Source organism: Xiphophorus maculatus, chromosome 14 (genome assembly GCF_002775205.1).
Source record: "Xiphophorus maculatus strain JP 163 A chromosome 14, X_maculatus-5.0-male, whole genome shotgun sequence".
NCBI lineage: Eukaryota > Metazoa > Chordata > Actinopteri > Cyprinodontiformes > Poeciliidae > Xiphophorus > Xiphophorus maculatus.
Window position 1 is genome coordinate 15,966,689 of NC_036456.1, and position 20,876 is coordinate 15,987,564.

The following is a 20,876-nucleotide window of genomic DNA, read 5'->3' on the forward strand; positions in this document are numbered from 1 at the left end:
TTAACTATACCAGTGTGTCTTTGCCGGTTCTTTGAAGCGAGATAAAAGAGGAGAATAAAATGATTACTTTAATTGTTCCACAACACTCAAAAATCAAATAATCTTTATGAAGCCCAAAAGAAACCTTTTATTTCCTGCAGACTTGCAAGACATGAGGCTTCAGCGTTGCACTCTGCAGCAGTGACTGAACGAACATAAAATAGGTGCCATTCAAGGAGAACTTGACAGATATATTGATCCACCTAGAAAACCCAAACTCCAGGTGCCCTGCGGTGGCAACCATGATTACCACAGAGGCTTTGTTTCTCCCACTATGTCATAGCAGCTTACCTTCCTGGAAAACACTGCAGTGAGTAGCTTGTCATTCGGCATGTTACCTCAGCTCAAACTCACAGATGCTCAACCTTAAATTATTTTAATGGCAATAAAGAGGAAAACTGCTCATAAAATGGCTAAACGGCACACAATATAAATTCAGAACTGGAAAGAAACAGGTAAATTTAGGCAAAGTGGTCAGAAAACTGACCATAAGGAATGACAGTGCAGTGAGTTAAACAGCAAATCTATCACCAAGTGGGACTTAATGAGCTTCGAAAACAGCTCCACCTGTTCACCAGGTTTGCCTGGCAATAGCACAAAAAATGCTTCTGAGCCCTGATCTCTTCACTATCCACCTCTTCTCAATGCATTTTGTATCTTTGATATTAAATATGATTCTGAAATTTGCTAAGCAGTTATCGAGTTGGTCTTGGAAATAAGTCAATTGACAAGTAAGACACTGAAAAGAAACTATAAAAAGCTTAAGACCGATAGAAATGAAGTTTGGATTAAGATTATGAAAATAGTTTGAAGAACCTATTTTTTCAAACAGATATTCAGAGTAGACATCTTCCAGATTGAAGACGGAGGGTAAAAACATTGTATGTAAACTGAAATTTTACAAAACTGAAAATCTTTACTTCAGATTCCTAGACTACTGTAGATTTTTTTTACACCATCTGTAAATAAAATTTGCAAAACTACTAGATATGAAAAATGAAGACAATTCAACTTTTCTTCCACACACAAATGACAGAGGAAACCTCACAGAAAAGCTAAACTCAACCCTGCAGCAACAATAAGTGCAGGCTGTCACTGGACAGGCATCAAGCCTAAAGTCTTCCAGCTCCTAGACCTATCGCTCAACTCCAGATTGCTGAAAAAGGAAAATGTCTTCTGCAGCTCAGAAAAGCTGAGTTTTGATAAACAAAATGAACGCCAATATGCCAACAGCAGAAAATGGAAATCTGTGAAACAACCAGATGGCAAAGTGTTCACAGACAAACGTGTTCAAATCTTCATGCAAACTTTTAACTGTATTCCAGAAGAGATCAAGTGTTTCACAAAAATCCTAAAAGAACTTGTCAAAAAAAAAACAAACATTTTGACCTTTTTGTGGTCTTAAGCTCCTAAACTCAGTACCTTGTGAAGGTTTCCCACAATAAAACCTAGTGTCATTTTCTGTGGCTTTTTTCTCCAGGAGGGACAGGGAAGCTGGTCTGAGTCAAATTGCAGATAGATGGGAATAAATACAGGAGGCATTCATCCTCTTTTCCCCGATACTACTAAATACAATCCAACCTTAAAAAGTTACCTAAATAGTAAAAGCATACCTCAACCTTTGGTATTCTGCTGCGTACACAAGGGCTGGAAATCTGCACTTTTACTTTTACTTTTCTGTTTTATTTCAAAACAAATCATCAGACCTGTCTGCAGACAATTTTAGTACTAAAAGAGGAAAAATATGACTGGACAGAGTGGATATACTGTAGGCCCCCGGTGATTCATTCAGTTCCTAATAGAACAGTTAGGTCTGGGCTTCCTGCCCAGATGTGCTTACCGAGTACACATCATTTTAAAAATAAGGTGGTTATATGATGCATCATCACCAGACACACAATGACAGTAAAACAAGAGAAAATGATATCCTCCCAGATCTGCACTGCACACCCCTACACACACACCCCTCCACACACACACACAACTTAACCTCTGCGACATCAATGCAGTCAAACATTTAGAAACTATAATTCAACCACATCTCTGATTATACAACCGAAAAAATATTACATTAGATGAAAGGTTGTGAGGTGCTCTGACGTTTAAGTACACACGTCTTTAGCATTGATACTGCAGCACAAAAAACCTTCAATTTAATAGTCAATGATCCAAGCTGCAACGTATTGCAGCATGCAAGGCTTAACTCACTTTACACTCAGCATTTGGATTGTACAGACGAGAAAACACAGACAAATATATAATCATCATTCCAAGCACAGCGAAAAAGGAACACAACTGATTAATTTTGTTAAAATGTGATTAGGGGAAAAAATGAGTCAATTTGTTTATGCATATTAAGAAGAAAGATGGGCTTCAGAATATAAACAGTCAAATAAAACCAGATTACTAGCTGCTGTATTTTGCTGCTTACCATCTTCAGGGGATTAATTTGAAGGCAACAATGACAAACCAGTACAGGTGGTAGACAGTATAAAAGTAAATCACCAATGATTCATGACAAATAATTGTTGCTCTTTACTGCATAAGACAAAACAGAACGATAAAAAATATTTAATTTGACTCAATATTTTTAATATAAGACAGACAGCATCTTCCATCATTATAGCTTTTTTCTTTAAATTTGAGAGGTCAAAGTAAAAAAATAAAAAAGTTCTATGTTTTTTGTCTGAGTAATATTTTCAACTACAAAACAAGCGCATAATTTATGAACGCGGGAGTCTCAGAATACATCCTCAGGGAGAGTGTCCTGCCACTTTTAAATACAAATGCCCGCAAAAATGGCCGCATGCTGAGGTGGTGATTCATCCATTTGATTCAGTTGCATTGGACCAGATATCCATCTACCAGCCACCGAGTACTGGAGTTTAAAACCCCTGCAGTAACGGATTGGAGGCCTGGGCATCTGAAACAGAAGCATCTGATACATTCTCAAAGCTTTTGCAGGGAAAGATGTGTGAATTAAATTGCATTACCAAGTAGCCTTTATCTCTATGCTATGAAGCAGTTGAGTAACATATACATCTTACTTTCCATGCATTTCAAGAAATATTTACCTTATTTATCTTCATTTAAGCAAAAGGTTTGAAATGATCAAAGAGCAAATCTGCCTGTGTGAAATATTTAGTCTCCTGAAAACTGGGAGAATAAAATACAAAAGAACACATAAAAAGTGTATGCCTCCAATTTGCTAGTCAGGATATGGATTTCACTGCAGGAACCATGTTATCCGTCTTTCCCTTTTATCCATGATGGGTTGCTCAGGTATGGTGGACTTGATATAATCCTCATTATTGATTTTGCCAACGAGAAACTGATGGAGCACAAATCTAATGCAAAAACTATGAAAGCATAACCATTAACATAAGGTCCACTGCAATCTTCATTAAACAGGCTGTAGGTGTGTAAAACATGAAGAACTGGCATTGAAGAATAAAGCACTGATAGTTTATCAAAACAAGAATAGGTGTAAGACTTAAATGAATGGGTTTTCTTAAAGCCACTCCACTGGACAGTGACAATTCATTTAAAAATGGCAGCTAACGTGAATAAATTCACCTCCAGGAAATTCTGAAGTCATTTACAAATGTTGAACACATCCATTTGTAGCTTTTCTTGTACAAAAGGTTAACAGTAGCAGTGAAAATGCAGAATGTTTCAGGAGATAAGAACCTGGTCGATATCTGAAGACAGTAATGAATTGCTAATGACATCAGCGTACTAATGTTAGCCTGACTGCTCTTTTCGGCATCCGTGAAAAGCTTATGACATGCCCCTTACTTTCCTATTAACTTTACAAAAACACTAACTGTATGTATTCTGCTTTAAGAATGATACATTATCATTATAAATGTATGACAGCTTAAAAATTGCTTTATACATGTGCTTGTAAAGATATTTACAGCGATCCGTCTTCATTGGCATTCATGACCATTCTTTTAGACTTTAGTTTGCTTTTAAAAAGGTCATTATGGGAACCTAATGTAATCCCCTTCATTATAAATCTGCTGATGGGATACTCAGAACGGCACCTGAAACCTGAAATGCTATCTCCACTTCGTTCCAGTGAGAACACGCCGCTGTATATCTCTGTCATTACTACTCAGACTCACAGCAGACATTTTATCTACACTGTGATATCTTGCAGGGCTATTTGGGGAGATGAAGGCCCTTGAACGAGACGCAGATAGCGGTGACTTGCTTTGTACTTTGTGTCCCCTCACACAGAGCTTAAAAAAAAGAAAAGGAGTCCGACTGGAAAACTCTTCCATTCAGAGAAATTTCAGCCCGGAACAGGATAAGACACCTCTTTAAAGATGAATGCTTTATTTCCTCCTGCTGGCATTTTGATTGGCTTTGAAATGGCAAACTTAACTTCCTGCTCTTTTCCAAGGGGCATTAGGTCTTATATTACTGGCTGCTGACAAAAGCTACTTTTTGCACTGCGAGGCTTAATGCCCAATTCACATTCACTGTTGGGATCACATTTTTCCATTACACACACTGTGAACTCAGCATACTAGCCAGTAGGGCTTGCAAGGGTTAGATGTGCAATATCAACCAGCAATTTTTCTTTTGTTGGGTACAAACCCTAAGGCTCTTAAAATGTGCAGAAACACTGAAATCACTTTCACCTTTGTCCCATTTCTTTTCATACTTTTCAAAATACTGGGCAGTCAAAATTAAACTCCTTTGGATTGTGCTTGAAGGCTTACTGAGGATACTTTCAAGATTCAACACTCTGCTATCCCTCCTTCTGTAAGCCTTACGCTCTTTATTATTCTACTAGCTACATTTTAGGAGACCACAATTTAGGTAAGACTTGGCACCAACAAAGATTTCAAGCCGACAGAAAAATTGGCCCAAGTGTGGTAATAAATAAGTGTGTTGACTAGACTTGTATTGTCTAGTAAATACAAAGCTGCTTGTATCTCTGTACCCCAAAACCCTCAGTGACCTGGGAGGGATGCAATGCCTCAGCAAAAAATAAGACTTGCGAACAGCAAGAGACGTTGTCATCAAACTGGAACTGATGTGGCAGCCGCTATCCCTAACTTTCTGTGAAGAGTGCATGCAAATAAAAAAAGAAAGAAACCAATGACCACCCTTTGGTTGATGTCTGGCGTTGGATAATAACTCTTGCGAGTGTGAATGGTCATTACCACCCAAGATTTGCCTTTTACGGAATATCTCACCAATAACACAGAGACTCTCTTGAGATCCTTGTTTTGAAATAAACAGAAAAAAATTCCAAATTTACAGATCACTTTGTTCTTTAACATCACAGAAGTTGATTTGTAAAAAGCCTGGCCCGTGTGTGCTTTCACAGCATGTTGCAGAGCCTGCAGAAACAAAGACTTACAACTCATTGCATTCAGCAATGCAGAAAGAGAAACACGTTGCATAATGATCCCCATGCAAGCTTTTCAAATCCGCTCAGTGCCTAAAATACAAAGAAAGTTGTTTGTACTACTAACATGTTATCTCCAAAGCAACAGATCAGCTGGACTCTGGTGGATCATAATGTGCCTCTGCTCTGTGCATACTTTGTACTTTATCTACTTCGGCAGTCATTTATCGCTACATCACACAGTGATGCAGTGGGCATCTCCTGAGCACAGTAATAACTTCTATCCCCATTCTTTATCGGGGTAAAAAAACAAAGTGTAAATACAAGCAAAAACAAAAACACATGGATCACAGATTAAAAATGATCTCAAAATGACGATTAGAGGTCAAGTGTCTGAGTTTGCTTAAGGGATTTGATCAGGAAAAGTTGCTGGTGAATGATGACATCAAGTATGTAATACCAAATCCAAATATTAGTGTTCAACAGAACAGAAGCCCCACTCTAGAACAAAGTTTAGTTATCAAAATCTCTAGCACACAGGTGTAAAGCTCCAGTCCTGGAGCGTCACTGCCCTACGACTTTTAGATGTGCCTCTGCTGCACCACACCTGAATAGAATAATTAGGTCATTAGCAAGACTCTGGAGAACTGATCTACACAAGAAGGAGGTAATTAAGAATTTCATTTCAGTGTTTTGTACCTGTGGCACATCTAAAAACTGCAGGACAGCGGCCCTTGAGGACTGGAGTTTGACACCTCTGCTCTAGCACAAACAATGCTGCAGAGGTTTTGAATGAACTGTTGAGGAAACCTAGCCACAGTAACACAGGGTGAAGTAACCGGATCACAAACCATCAGCCTTTCCTCTGTGAGGTGATCTTCTGTCAGTGTTACTTAGATTAGGTGTATAGCAAGAAGAGAAACCAAGGTGTGAATGAGAGATGACTGCATCTGCTACATTATTTACAAGTGAAGAGCACCTAGAACAATTCTCAGTTTTACAAAACGTTACACCGGCTTTTCAGCATTCAAAAAAATACTGCTGTACCAATCTTACATTTTACTTGGTGGGGTTTGTTTAATACCAAGGTAGTGCAAACAAAAAAATTGAAGAAAAACTTTTAAAAAGTGAGAAAAGTTTATTAGTTCGTCAATAATTCATTGACGAACTAATAAACTTCAACCTCCTTTTCACAATCTCACTCATTCTGACTGCGCATGTAAACAGTGATCCTAAAACTGCCAGCACCTCATGTTTACAGAGCTGATGCCCACCACCTCTTTAGATTGGCAAACTAAAAAGAGAAACATTTGCAATTTCAAAGGACATTCAGAGACACAATGGGGCGAAAAGGACACCAGGTAAATGCAAATGACATTTAAATTTAAGGGTTTTATGCTGCTGCTGCTGCTGCTTTTATCTGAAATGAGGATGATGCAGTAGGTTTGCCCTTCACTGACAGCATAATCAATTATGATGCATAGGAAAACAGCTTAATCTCAGTATTTTTATTTACAGCCCAGGAAAGTTCAAAAATGTTGCTGCGTGTGTGGAATTAAGTGGAAACATGTCCAAATATAGGATGTGAATAAAATCAAAGATTTTCTAGGGCATTGATCTTGATATTCTGGCCAAGGAAACTGATCAGGGAGGTTGAACTCAATTTCGCTTTTCTAGAAGAAAACACTTCTGTCCTTTAGGACTGAATTAACATGTTTTATATCTTCCTACTTTTAGGTAAAGAAAAACAAATAATTTCATGGTTTTATAATGAAGTTTGTTATGTGACAGAACTGATTAAAAGTGAATTGGTCTTACTAAAACTCTCCAGAGCTTTGAATGTGGGGCAAAACAGAGGCTTTTTGTTATGAAAATTGTCGTATGTGGATGAACACCTGTAAAAGTACAACTTTACATGCACAGAATTCATATTGGTACAACAGCCAGGAAAGTGCTGCATCCTGCTGCATAGCAAGGAAGAGATGTGTTGTCAGAGGTGTTTGTGTGTTTGTCAGCAAGATAACACAGAAAAAAAAAGCTTCAGCCCCAAACCACATTTCACAGCTGGGGGAAGGAGAGTGGAGGGGGAGCGTGCAGAGGTGGAGCAAGCAGAACCAATTACATTTTGGTTCAGATTCAGATCAGTCTCTAAAACTGGAAGACAAGGCACTGGCCTTGGTGAAGGACTGCATACTCCAAGCAGCTTTTGTTTATAGCGACATTTTCCTCCTTGTATGGCCTTTAACAACAGATTTCCTGCAAAGCTTGGAGTCGCTGAAGCACAGGATAGATTGGACATTAGGCTCGAGTGAGAACATTAATCCTGAAACTCTAAATCATTGATAAGAACTATTGTCTGCTGGAGCAAACTCACCAAGGCCACCTTTTGGATGGCTCTCTAATAATGTAGCAGACGCAGCCTCGAGCCTTGACGGAGAGGAGGAAAGAGAACAAAGCTGAAGGTTTACTGCTTCACACCTCAATAGCCAACTCATCATTTTCTTATTTTTATTTGTGTTGTATGTCTCTTAACATTTTCTTAAGAAGTGTGGGAATAAAATACATTTCGTATTGACAAATTTCCTCTAAATGACCAAATGATCATCAACATATTCAGGATTTCATTATTTTTTCTTTTTTTTTTGCAAAAAATCTTGAATATTTCACATATTTCAATTTTGGCAAAGGTCTTACAAAGGCTGAACAGCTAATGCTTTCTTTAAGGTTTTTAGTAGATCAGGCAATGTGGTAGCAACACTATGCTATGTTTACCTACTGGTGATACAGGTACACTACACAGTAAATGATAAGGGATCAGCACCTCAAAATTCTTAAACTAAATGGTAAAATTGTATTTTGAAGACAAATGGATGTTTGACCAGTTTCATGCAGAAATCAAAACCAATACATGAATGGATACAATTAAGCTACTGCAATGGCCTCAATCCTAATGGAAATTCACAGACTTGGCTTGACAGGACAGGTGCCAAGAAATCTGAAGGGCTCCAAGCTAAGTTGTAACAATAGACTATATTTCAGAAACATTTATTTCAGATGTAAAAACAGTAAACTTACTGCAGGTTGAGTTTTTATAAATTTAAATAAAACGTGGATGTCATGTTGCCATAACAGTAATTTTTGCGTGATTTTGAGTAATTAAAGAAATGAATAATTTCAAACTTTTGCACCCTGTTTTTGTTTATAAATCACATATTACTGGTTATTACATCCATATCTATGACACTTGTCACAGGAAACTTGCATGACAAAACTCAAACCTGAATTTTTTTTACTAAAACATCAAATCTAACTATTCTCAAACATTTTAAAAATATTTAATCTTTGAGATATGTCGACACTTGTGCATAGTTTCTTTAGATGTGTACATACACATCTGCTTCTTACTTCACACACTACAGTGTTCAGCCCCATCTGAGGTATAAATGTGTTCTTAATATTTACAGTAAGGGTGGTGAAACAACCTTGCTTAATAATCAAAGTCTGGAGGTCTCCAGGGAACAACTAGAATTTGGTGAATGGTCCCTTTTATAATTAACCAGCCCAGAGCAAAAGGAGCTGCACACAGCGTTCTAATACAGAGAGAAAATTACTTTGCGCTGCAAGAGAAGAAAGGAGATATTTTTTCCCCCCATTTTGGAAAAAATAAAAGAATAAACCGCCTCACATGTAGCAACTCTGTTTTCTTCATCCTTTATTGCTTTGAAGAACAAAAACACTTTCCACTGCAGCTTGAGGTTTGGGGGTTTTTTTTCCAATGAAATTATCAATAAGTGCGTGCCTGGAATAGTTAATTCATTAAAGAATGGACAAAAATCAGGATGTTATTTCATTAACTCCTTCAAACCCACAACAGTTGTTTACACTTTGTGATGGACCTGAAGTTAGAGATATTGTAGAACCAAAGAGAGTTAATTATATATTTTCCATTTAAAGTTTTAACAGATTTTTTTTTTCACCAAATAAAAAGAACCAAAATGTCACAAAGGACTGTGTTAGCATCTTGGAGCAAACAAGAAAATGTTTTTGTGCATGTTTTTCAAATCATCCTCCTCTCTTTTTGCAACCCTTGAGGAATAGTACACATGATAAAAATTACATTACACAGAAAAAAGCAGCTGTGCAATCTAAGATTGCCTTTTATTTTTAAGGGTGATGCCATTAAAAATAAAAGGATTTTCAAAAGTTATGTCCAAAACAAATGCAGCTATGTAAACATAACACATAGAAGCTCCTACAAACACAAATGAGAATTAATTTTTAAGTCATTGCACTAACAAGTATTAGAAATAACTATTGGAAATGTTCTTTGAACAAGGTACTTATTGCATTACTTTACTCATTGACATGATTGTGGCCAGTTTGTTAGCTTCTTGCTTAGACTGTACTGTATTTGTTCCACCTACAGGTGTGGTTCAATGCAATGAACACAGCAACTGTGCCAAGAGCTGTACATGCAGTTTGGGAGTGATCACTGGCACGATGCCACTGTGACCAGTGCTGCTCTTTACTCTTATCTTCTGCCACCACTACAACAAACAATATCACAATTTATGTTCTAAAAAATGTTCAAAATTGTAGGAGTGTCACAGCCCATAATATGTAAGGGAAGAGTGCATTCTTCGAGAAGTCTTCTAAGAAAAACCCTGCATTTTTCCTTACTTTCTGTGGAGAGTGATAAAATAGTAATTAGTATGAAAATATAAGCTACATGAGTTTTGATATTAGCAAAATTTTTAAACATACTGTTATTTTTAACAATAGTCAAACTACAGTTAATTAGCTACGCAAGTGTTTGGGAACATAAAAACAAAGAACAGGTCGATTAATTAGGTTTGCCATAGCAATACGTCTTGCTTGCAATAGTTTTATCTGCAGAGTGTTAAACAGTAGAATTGCCTGAGTAAGTGTGAAGGAAGTAAACATTTCTGATTACATGACACGTCTGTAAAATGGTGGCCCGCAGCCTCTCTCTGCCAGATGTGGCCCTGTACCCATCTGTGGCTATTTATAGATAAGCATGAGCCCAGAGGTGGGTGTAACAGACCGTAAATACTGTCTGCCGCACCTCTACCAAGAGGAACACTTTACTCCCAACAAATCAATTTGATCCTTTCTTGAAACATAAAGCTGACTCAACTTGTTTTCGTCCATCACTTTAACATGTGCAGCTAAGCAGCACTAGTGTTCAGCAGCTACTTTAGGCACAGTGAGCCATTTGCTCCAATAATGTATGCATGCTGTTAGGTATGTAGAGGGAATTTGTAGTGAGAGAGGCTAATATCTGATTAAAGGGTAATACTGCAGCTTATTTACTTGCGGGCTACCATATTAGCGCTGAAGGAGAAATGGGTCAGACATTTCCTTATTTGTTTGATTATCTAATTTATAGCTGGAAGCCATGCAGCTGCTGTTCATACTATCTAGTTTCAAAAAAGAAAAAAGTAACCCTAAATTGGATTGCAGCTCCCAGTTGTAGTAAGACACACATCCCATCAACAAACTTTTAATTCACTACAGCCGCAACCAAAGTGCCTTCTTTGAACCCTTTTGTCACTTTAGGGTAAAACTGTAATTTCTCATCCAAGGGGCTATTTACTGAATGACTGCCTTCAAAATGAGAAAAATAAAATAACTTAGTTGCCACCAAGGGAATGGTCAAATTACACCCGCCACCATGCAGTACAAATGATCATTAGTGCTATAATTACTGGGGGGGCCATCATGTTCGAAATTCATCTGTAGGAGTGTACTGCCAGTAACACTCTTAAGAACTAGAAGGAAATGCTTAGATATGTGGTGGGCTAATGTGCTACCAAACACGCATTTAGCTGTTATAACACCATGTCTTGTAAACAGCATTAGTAATTTCAGTTTCACTGTGATATGCAAAGGTTTTCATGTGTAACACAGCTATTCAATCAATGAAGAGACGTTTAGAGACTTAACTCCTGGCTTGTGTACTTTATTCTGGGTATAATGAGGAAGTATTAGTATTCTATAATAGCTACTGTTATTTTAAGAGGTCTAACAATGTCAAACACAAAGAGAACTCGTAGGCAATTTATTCTGGTGAGCCGTCGTGTTAGTGTTGAGATGGACTTAACTGTCATAACAAAGAATATATTGTGCCATGCTAAAAAGCTCCGCAGGCCAACAGGGAATCGTCTTTTTCCATGACCTCATTTTGTTTGGTGTCCCGCAGCAGGCCTGGTGTGGTCTGTTGACCTAATTTCAACAGGGCGTGCTTCTGCTACAGACCGACATGCATAAGCCACAATGGTTACTTGAGAAAGATGGGCCTCGCCTGCTGGGAGCACCGGCGCTCCAGGTTTCCCCCCTCAAGTGAAAGAAAATGGGATAGGTGGTGTTAAGAGAGCAGAAACAGACAGAGGACGTCCTTAATGTGTCGTTGCATTAATGGAAAACTGCTATGTTTAACGTGAAACTGAAAAGTGTCTTTGAAAATGGTAAAGATGAACAAGTGGAAAGTTAATACAACAAGAACTTCACTTGATCGTCTCCTGCAACCCAACCCTGGTCCTCAAGCCACACTGCCCTGCATGTCTGAAGTGATTCCCTGCTTCTTCACATCCAATTTCAATTGATGGGCGATAAACAGGATTTTACTGAACTGTAATCATCTGAATCAGGTGTGTTAAAACAGGAAAACATCTGAAACATGCAGAGCAGTATGCCATGATGACCAGGGCAGGAATGCACTAATCTACTGTATGCCAAGTTTTCGGCCAAAAGGAATTTGGGAATCATCCAATTTCCCCCCATAAAATGTCACTTTCCTGTCCCACTTTGGACAGAGCATCCACCTTCAGCCATCTATCTCTTTTTACACTGTGTACTGCTTCATTATCCAATCCGCCCACTCCTCCCATTTATTCGACCCTTCCTCCCATTCGCTCCATTGTCTCAAATGTAGTCCTTTAAGTCTTCTATTCTTTTCTCTAGATCACGTAATGCCTCACATGTCTTTCTCTGGTGCAGTGGTGAACATGAAGATGAGAACATCAACATTTTTACTGCAGGATACTTGAACAGAACACTGAAATAATAAAAAATGTATACTTAATCTGTTGTTTTGAGATCAGAGTACAGGACAAAGAGGACTGACATAATAAAACGAAGGCTCCTCTTTCAGAAAAAAAATCAATATCATGTTAATATTTTAACCTCAGTAGGATTGCATTTAGGACTTCATTTAAAACGAAAATCACTTCATTTTACTGAGACCATGTTGGTTTTAGAAACTATACAACAGCTAGTTGAGCAATTCATACTGTTAAAGCAGTGTTAATGAATAAAATAACCATTATCTGTGGTACTTAATTCAGAATAATTTATCTATTCTCTTCTCAAACAGAACAAAAACCTCACACTTAAACATAAAATCTCTGTAAGAGATCAACAGACTCAGTGACTTTCTCTGAAAGTAATCTATAAATCTGCTTATGTTTCCTGTATCTTAGGTTTATATTACCTGGTCGTTGAAGCACTTAGTAATTTTTATCTTAAAATGTTCTTTATTAATAAAGTTTTGCTTCGTTACTTTACATGTGATGCATAGACTGCCATTGCAGCAGAAATATGTCACCCTCTCCACTCATTTTCTGATTTGAAGGAGATAACGTGCTCCAAACAAGAGCAGAACAAACCCGACATGGAATTATAAATGAGCTGTAGCAGGATGCACCACTAATCATGTGATCACGTATGCTCACCCAAACGTGTGGGTGTGATTCAGCTTGTAATTGTATCCCACGCAACAGTCATATGATATTTAGAGTGGATCACCTAACCCTCATTCTGAAATACCTAATTAACGTTGGCCAGGGACACTCATTAGCAGTGTTGCACATTAAATACATCACTCCTTAATATACACCATCTCGGGGACGGAAAGGGAAGTAACCCGCTCTCTGAGGCCTGGTGGTAAACTTGGGGCTGCTGCACTGGTGCTTGACCAGAGCAAGGGAGATAAATTAGGCCGTAATAGAGACAGGTGTTTTACAGCAGAGTGATTCATGGAGACGAAAGTCAGTTTTGCCCTGCAGCAACCAAAGTCTTGCATGGTTTCACTGTGCCTGGAACTAATCAGGAGAGTCTATTTATAGATGGCCCAGGACGGCGCTACAAAAAGTTGACTGAAGTAGGTTACCGGCAAAAGACTTTATCACCTGTATAAATGTGGAAAAGAAAGTCACAAAGTTTATATTCAGTTTTGCTGAAGCAGCTGATGATTAATGAGTTTTAGCTTAGTACCAACTTCTATATATTCTTGCAGTCTCTAAATAGATGCAGAACATTCAAATCTCTGAAGATTTTGTGTTGTTCCATTTAATGAATTAATAGTTTACAGAGAATCTTTTTTTCAAAAATTATTTTAAGATTTATCATGATTGTTTTGGTTAGAGCTCAACTTGCAATGGTTCAATAGATAACTGATACAATGTAGAGCATTAAGTATAAATTGTGATTCATTTATTCTGCTCTGCTCCTATATTTATTATTTTAAGTCAGAAAGCCAGATTCACAATTATAACTATTTTCAGTATTTTAAATAGCAACTTAAAGGCTATTTAAGAAAACAAAGAACCTACAAAGCACTAATTGACCACTCTTTGAATTAAATAAAACCCGGTTTGTGCAAAATGAACAGCGTGTAGCAGGAAATGCATCTTTAATGATGAACAGTGAGCTCCTCAAATGACCTGGACAATAAGACCCAGATTGGTTTCAGCCAATGCCAGTGGACTGTCTTTGTGTTGAAAAGCATCTCAGTTTCTAAACTCAATCGACAGGATAAAGTGCGAGAGTTTTCGTCTGTCAACATGCTAGTTAAGGTGCCAAAAAAAGCAAATAGTTGCCCATTACCTGCTAATCCCTGCTGTTGGCTGCTAATCCCCATTTATCTACAGAAACGTGAAGGTTGAAGGTGATGCCAGTAAAGAATCAGAGGGCTCATTCATGTGCAACTTTGTTGAAAGTCCTTCTTGAATCCTGAATTTTGTAGCTTCTAAAAGCTGTTCATTTGTAAAGTTTTAAGCGTGTATCAGCAGAATCAAACAATTGCTAGCAATTATTTTCTAAAATAACCCATAATAAATGCCAAATATTTCTAATTTTATAAATTAAACCAAAATAAATAAATTCAAAGCTTGTCTTCCTCCTTTAAGCTACATTTTGCAATTGAACAAAAAAAGTTTGTTTTGGAGCTATTCAAAGAAATGAGACTAAGTTTTAAAAGTCTAAACGGTTGTTAAAAATTGGTTTTTAAACAACGGCGGATCAGTTGATTGATATTTATGCATCTCTGGATACAAGAATGCAGAGACGGTATTTCAACAACTATTTCTTTTTCTCATTGATGTAACATCCTATCTCTGGCTATTAACTGCATAAGCCAGCTCTATAAATAACACCAACGTCAGAGAAAAAGTATCACCTTTGGATCCCCTTCACTCTTTCCCCAGACGTAATTTTTCCCAACACATGAATCAAATGACAACAGCCTGATGTGTGCATCTCGGCCGGCCAGCAGTCCCCCCTGGCAATCGCTCTTCTTTCTCCTACACTCCAAACTGAGAGGCTGCATGCTGCCTCAACTTCTCCTCCAATCCATCACTGCCTCTTTCAATTTCCACCTTGGCCCTACAGAGGCCTGGACTCTTGACCAAGTGGGAAAAAGATTAAAATGGAAAAATGTTGCTTCCCTGCAGCAAGAGATTTGCTTTTGCGGTTTGTGGGTCTCCCTCACTCCCACTGTGTCAGTGGGCATAAATATGCTAATCAAGGACAAACTTCCCAGGAGTCTTTTAATAAAGGCTTACAGGTTCTGCATAATGTAGCATTGGATCTCAAGGTTCAAGGGTCTTGTAGGCAACTGATATTCCAACTTCTGGATGGGGCTGTAAATTCTCCGCAGCTCATTTCAACTTATTCTCAGCTAACTGTGGGATTTGAATTGGACAATGCTGAAGATATTAGAGTACCACATGTACTTTCTCATGTGGATTCATTAACCTCAAATTGGTTGAAGCAGAAATAAATCAATTTGCCCATTCCCCCTGCTCCCTGAAGGACACGACCCTCAGCCGCAGCCTGAAGGTGAACGTATTCTGCAGCACACCCCTCCACAGTGAACTACAGCCTGCACATACTCTGTGTCTGCAGAACAGCGTGTCAAAGCCTGCACGTCTGAAGTGTTTTATTGATCTGTGTAATACTGGCCACATTGTTTAAAAGGTGAAAAAGCTATTTAAAAAAAAGTGGGATTAAGATGCAACATGGATGAAATTTCAGGTTAAATAAATCTTTTAAAGCATGTTAGGCAAACCATGTTTTAATATGTTGAATGCTCCATAAAGCAGTTAAGTACCATGAATCAAAGCTAATGGTCCTTTGTTATGGATGTCCAGGCATAGCAGAATGCAGAATAGTACCCTTATTTGCATCTCCTGATCTTCATAATAAAAATCTGGGCTGAATCACTATTCACTGCAACAGGGGGAGCTTTTAGAGCCACTGAGTTACTGGTGCAGTGCAGCGACTTAGAAAATTTATGACAGTTTCAGAACCAGACTGTTGGAGGGGCTGTTATGATATTGGGGAGGGTCTCATCCTGCAGAGCTGGTGAATTAAATTTTGTTGCACAGCAATGATATTGATATTCTATCCACAGTGATTCTATGTGGACACAAACATACATGTAGTGCATACTTGGTGAGTTTTAAATTCTGTTTTTATGTGTGTGCAGCAAATTACAGACATGTATAACAATTACTCTATATTGTACTTTATGAGTTAAATTAGTAAATTAAGCTCACAATCAATTCTGAATGCAGTTACTGGCAAAATTACATGTGCTTTGCTGCCATCTCCTGGCAGCTGAGATTATGAGCATGAATGTATATCTACCATGGCAGATATGGTAGATATATGATGGCAATGAAAAAGTCTCAAGCATACAGTCATACAGAAACATTATTTTTCACAAGATTTGCAGTTTTATAACAGCTTCATCTATTCTAGGAAGTTCTATGGAATAATGAAGTTCAATAATAATTTCACAGGCTTTAATTTTGAAATGTTTATGTAAAGAATAAATATTCATAGTGTTGACCTTTCCATTTTGAGACTTCTGCAGTTTGCCCAGGGAACATTTTTCACATGCCTAGGTTTTGTTGTGCAACTGTTTTTTGGGGACAAACCACAGTTTCTTTATGCTTTCAAGATGTGGAAAGTTTTCAGACCATAAAAATGTAAATATTGATCCCTGAGCCACTTATTTGTCATTTTTGCCTTATGACATGTCACTCCATGTTAAAAAAAAATCTCAAGTTCTTAATGACTTGATAAATGGTTTAATGGGTTGAAATATCAATAGCACCAGTGAAGTCACTTTTCAATATTTTCGAGTTGAGGAAAACAATTATTTCAAGCACCACTATATCTTAAAGCAACTTCAATTCAGCCAGTATGCAAAGTAATTTAACCTGCCCTATCATCACAGTAAGTTCATTAAAATAATCTGGACTAAAACAAGTTGAAAGTTGTTCCTTTTCCTATTATCTTTCATTGCATTTGAATACATTTTAATAAATTAATTGCATTTTATCTAATAATTCTTTACATAAATACATGTATATATGCAAAATATCTAACATGGAAAAACATTTTTTATCTGAGTTTAAATCACCAATGCACTGAACTGTACTGTGCAACTGATTCATTTCAAATGAAAAGAAAAATTTTTTGGTTAACTAATAAGTATACAGTTCTTGTGATGTCACACATGAATATCAGAATTAAGACAGTCTTTAACCCAAAATATTACAGTTCTTATGTAAGCCTGCATTGAAGTGACAGCAGTGATTCATTAAATCTCCTCTTCAAGCACGAGAAAACAACATGGGGTTTGCTTATTCCTGGACGCTCTATTGAACATGGCCATGTTCGGGAGCCAGAACATCCAGAGGGTACTACTGCCACCTGGCAGGTTTACAGCATGATCATTTGCCTGCTGAGAGGTTATTTTGAGCAACACAGGAGGGAAGATATCATTAATATAAGACACCACCTAATGAGAAGAGACAAGAGACCCATATGTTGTGTGAACAAGCGGGAAAATTGTGAGGCGCAACTCAAAAACATGTCTCCATTACATGGAAAACTGGAGAAAAAAATTAACTATGCAATGATTTCATAGTGACCTGTGGAAAAATAAAGTACCTTAAAAACATTTTGTACCCCTTACATCTTTGAATTACAAACATAAACTTTGGTTTCTTTGAATAGATCAACACAAAATAGTGAATATTGTGAACATTAAAGTTGAAAATAATAAGAAAAATGTTTAATACATTTCCTACAAAATACAAATTTATTTATAAAAATATATGCACACCCCACAATTAAAATTAAGTTCAAAATAAAAACTGCAGAAAAAATAACTATGTATTATTTTCCTTCTCCTTCACACTTATTTGCCTCTTTGTGTTGGGTTAGTCATAAAGCACAATTAAATGCATTAAGCTTTATGGCAGTAATGTGACAAAATGTTGTAAACTTTAAGAGGTACGAATTCCTTTGACAAAAGTTGCAGTGGTTTGTCACAGTTTCTTGCAGCTACCTATAACTACAACAGCATAGCACAGTCAAAGAAAAGCAGTCTGCTTTGGGATAGAAGAATTAATTTCCAATAAGTAAGAAAGGAAAATCTAATATCAACGAAGCTAGCAGCAACACCTGGACCCTGCTGCAGTTCCAGGTGCCTGTCTAATATGAATAGAAATAAAGATTCAAATGACAACTTCACAGCTACACACAAAAATGGAGTATATACACAACAACAAGAAAAGGTTGATTATGTGGTCTACAAACTGCACCTGCCCTGTTGACATAAACCTAATCAGCACCAACTACAAATAATCAAGACAAGAAAATCGCTTTTTGTCATTTTCCTTCCTCTGCAGGGAAACAAATAATCACAGATGTGCTTTAGGATTCCCTACAGTAATATTCATCACAGTCTATTAGCATGCTAAATTAAAGCCAAACTCAACTCGTTTATCATAACAACTGACAAGGCACAACAGAATTGGAGAACATCTGTCTCCACGTTTTATGGTAATGTCAGACATGCAGCTGATATACACAGCAAATCCAAGGAAGCGACTAGATTGATGAAGACAAAACTGCCTTCTCCAACTATCTATTTTTTTTTCTGACTACACTAGTGGCCAGCAATAAAGTTAAAGTAGAAAGAAAAATTGCTATTTTTTTAGGAGACAAATAAATCTGCATACATCAATGAAATCTTTTTGGGTTTAACGCTGGGGTAACAATTTGATTTGTATGTTTAAAAAGTAATGCATCTAAGATTGTCAGTGAATTAAACAACTCATTTAAAGTTTAAATACAAATCAATTTATTAAATTGACTTTTAAAAACAAGATCACAGCAGAAAAGATTTGTCTTTTTTCATAAAAGAGAAAGGCTTTAATTCTGTACTGAAGGGTTTCTTCATAATAACCTCTTTCGGCAGAAAAATGTCAGAGGTCTGTTGAGATTATATGTCCTGGCGAGGAATCAATACAGAATGAGATACAAATGAAAGTAATTCACAGGACCTGTTCAAGGCACCATCAGTTCTAGGCATATTTCACTGGTGATCCTTTACAATCAAACAAGCAGAGGGATTTTTTAAATTTAGATTTAGCTGTTGGATCTTTGAAATTCTGTCACTATTAATTTCAGGTTAAAACTGTCAATTAATAAATGAACTACTTTATGCCAATGATTTCTTTGCTAATGCCAGTCAACAATGTGTCAAATAGCATTGTGCCCATGCATGACTATTTCGTCTTGCTCTGACAAAATATCAGTAAATTGGCAAATTTCTGTGATTTGATGTTCTACAGAAAAATCCAAAAACACAAAACTGCAAATAGGTTAATTATCAAAAAGGTTTTCACATTTTTACATCTGCATTATCATTCTTATCTTGAGTAATTTGTTGCTATAATACCTTTAGGGTTTGGAGAGGCCCAGGTTACGATGCGGCGCACCAACCAACAATTAAGCAGGACTTTCTTGGAGAAGCCATGGTTCTTACGCAAGTGCAGCTGGTCTTCCATCCACTGGGTCCCCTTGGTTGGTGAACACATGCCTCACAGCTCACTAATGTATCAGTGGAAACAAAATACACAGCTTTATATAAAAAGCATGCCAAAAGTGCTTTCAAACAGATTTCTGTGAATTTTCTGCATTTATTTCTGCAAGATAAGTAATCATGAGAGCTTAATCAGACATGTACCCATTTACACTGGCTAATAAGAACACAAACAGCTCCTTCCAAGGTGGTTTCCAAAAATAATTATAAGTTAAAGTACCAGTACCGTACCTGATTTATGAAAGTACCAGTACTATACCTGGTACTTTAACTATGCCTTGAAACCAAGGGTGTTACAAGATCTCATACCTTAATATCGTGAATTATTAAAACAACCTGATATTCTTTTGTCAAAATGAAGTCTGTGCCACAAAGCTAATGGTTAACCAGTAGTGTCTCTTCGGGACCTATTTGTTAATGCTAAATTAAAGGGTAAACACTAATTCCAGACTGAATACAGTATAAGATTTATAAAACATTTTCTATTTATGGAAAATAAAAAGGAACATTTTCAAATTAGTTGAGTCAGAAGCCATATTAGACTATTTTTAAGCATGGTGAATATGCAAATCTGGTTAACAGTTAGCCACTGAAGTTACAGACAGTATCTGTTTGTAACTTCATTTTAACATGAACATGTTAACACAAATAACTTCTGTCCTAATTTGCTAAATCATCAACAATTATTATCACAACAGTTATTACATCAATATGCAAAACATATCATGGGTTTTCCTAATACAGTGTAGCCTTACTTTGAAGCACTTTTTTAAATTGTGCTAATCTAAAAGGCTATTTACTGGTTATATACATATTTCCTTTTACACTTCAGAACTTCAACAAGAAACTGGATAATCATAAAAACAGCTTGAGATTTATTAAATCTCTATTCTATTTTATTCATGCAAAACACAAAAAGGATCAGCTAATGTTTTTGAGCCACTTTTTATTGACTTTTGTAAGCACTGTGAAAGTTTAATGTTTGGCAAACCATAAGCTGCTAATGATGATAAAGATGGCATCTGATTTTTAGTTTCTATTGGATGCCAAAATAGTCAGGAGCACAAGAGCTTTTCCACAGTTTTTAATGAGTCCAGCTTGCATTTAATCATCTTTAGATCAGAAACTAAAATGCTTAGACTGATAAAACCTGAACTGGATTATTCTCTGAACAGATTTGGCACACTGTTTGCAATCCATGAAATCTTGTTCTAGCGACAAATACAAAACAAGGAGCAGGTTCAGTTTCGTTTCTACTACAAA

At 37.0% G+C, this 20,876-nt stretch overlaps 1 protein-coding gene across 4 annotated transcripts in view; it reads right to left on the minus strand.

Annotated features, from left to right (window-relative positions):
* kcnip4 (potassium voltage-gated channel interacting protein 4) overlaps positions 1–20,876 on the minus strand; it is a 163,570-nt gene that overhangs the window by 127,721 nt on the left and 14,973 nt on the right. For 2 of the 4 annotated variants that reach the window (XM_023347143.1, XM_023347142.1), the window contains exon 2: positions 19,470–19,621. The exons of the other annotated variants lie outside the window; for them this stretch is intronic. In XM_023347143.1, coding sequence (XP_023202911.1) covers positions 19,470–19,608 — 139 coding nt within the window. In that variant the 5' untranslated portion in view covers positions 19,609–19,621. The remainder of the gene's footprint in view (positions 1–19,469; positions 19,622–20,876) is intronic. 4 annotated transcript variants of the gene reach the window in all.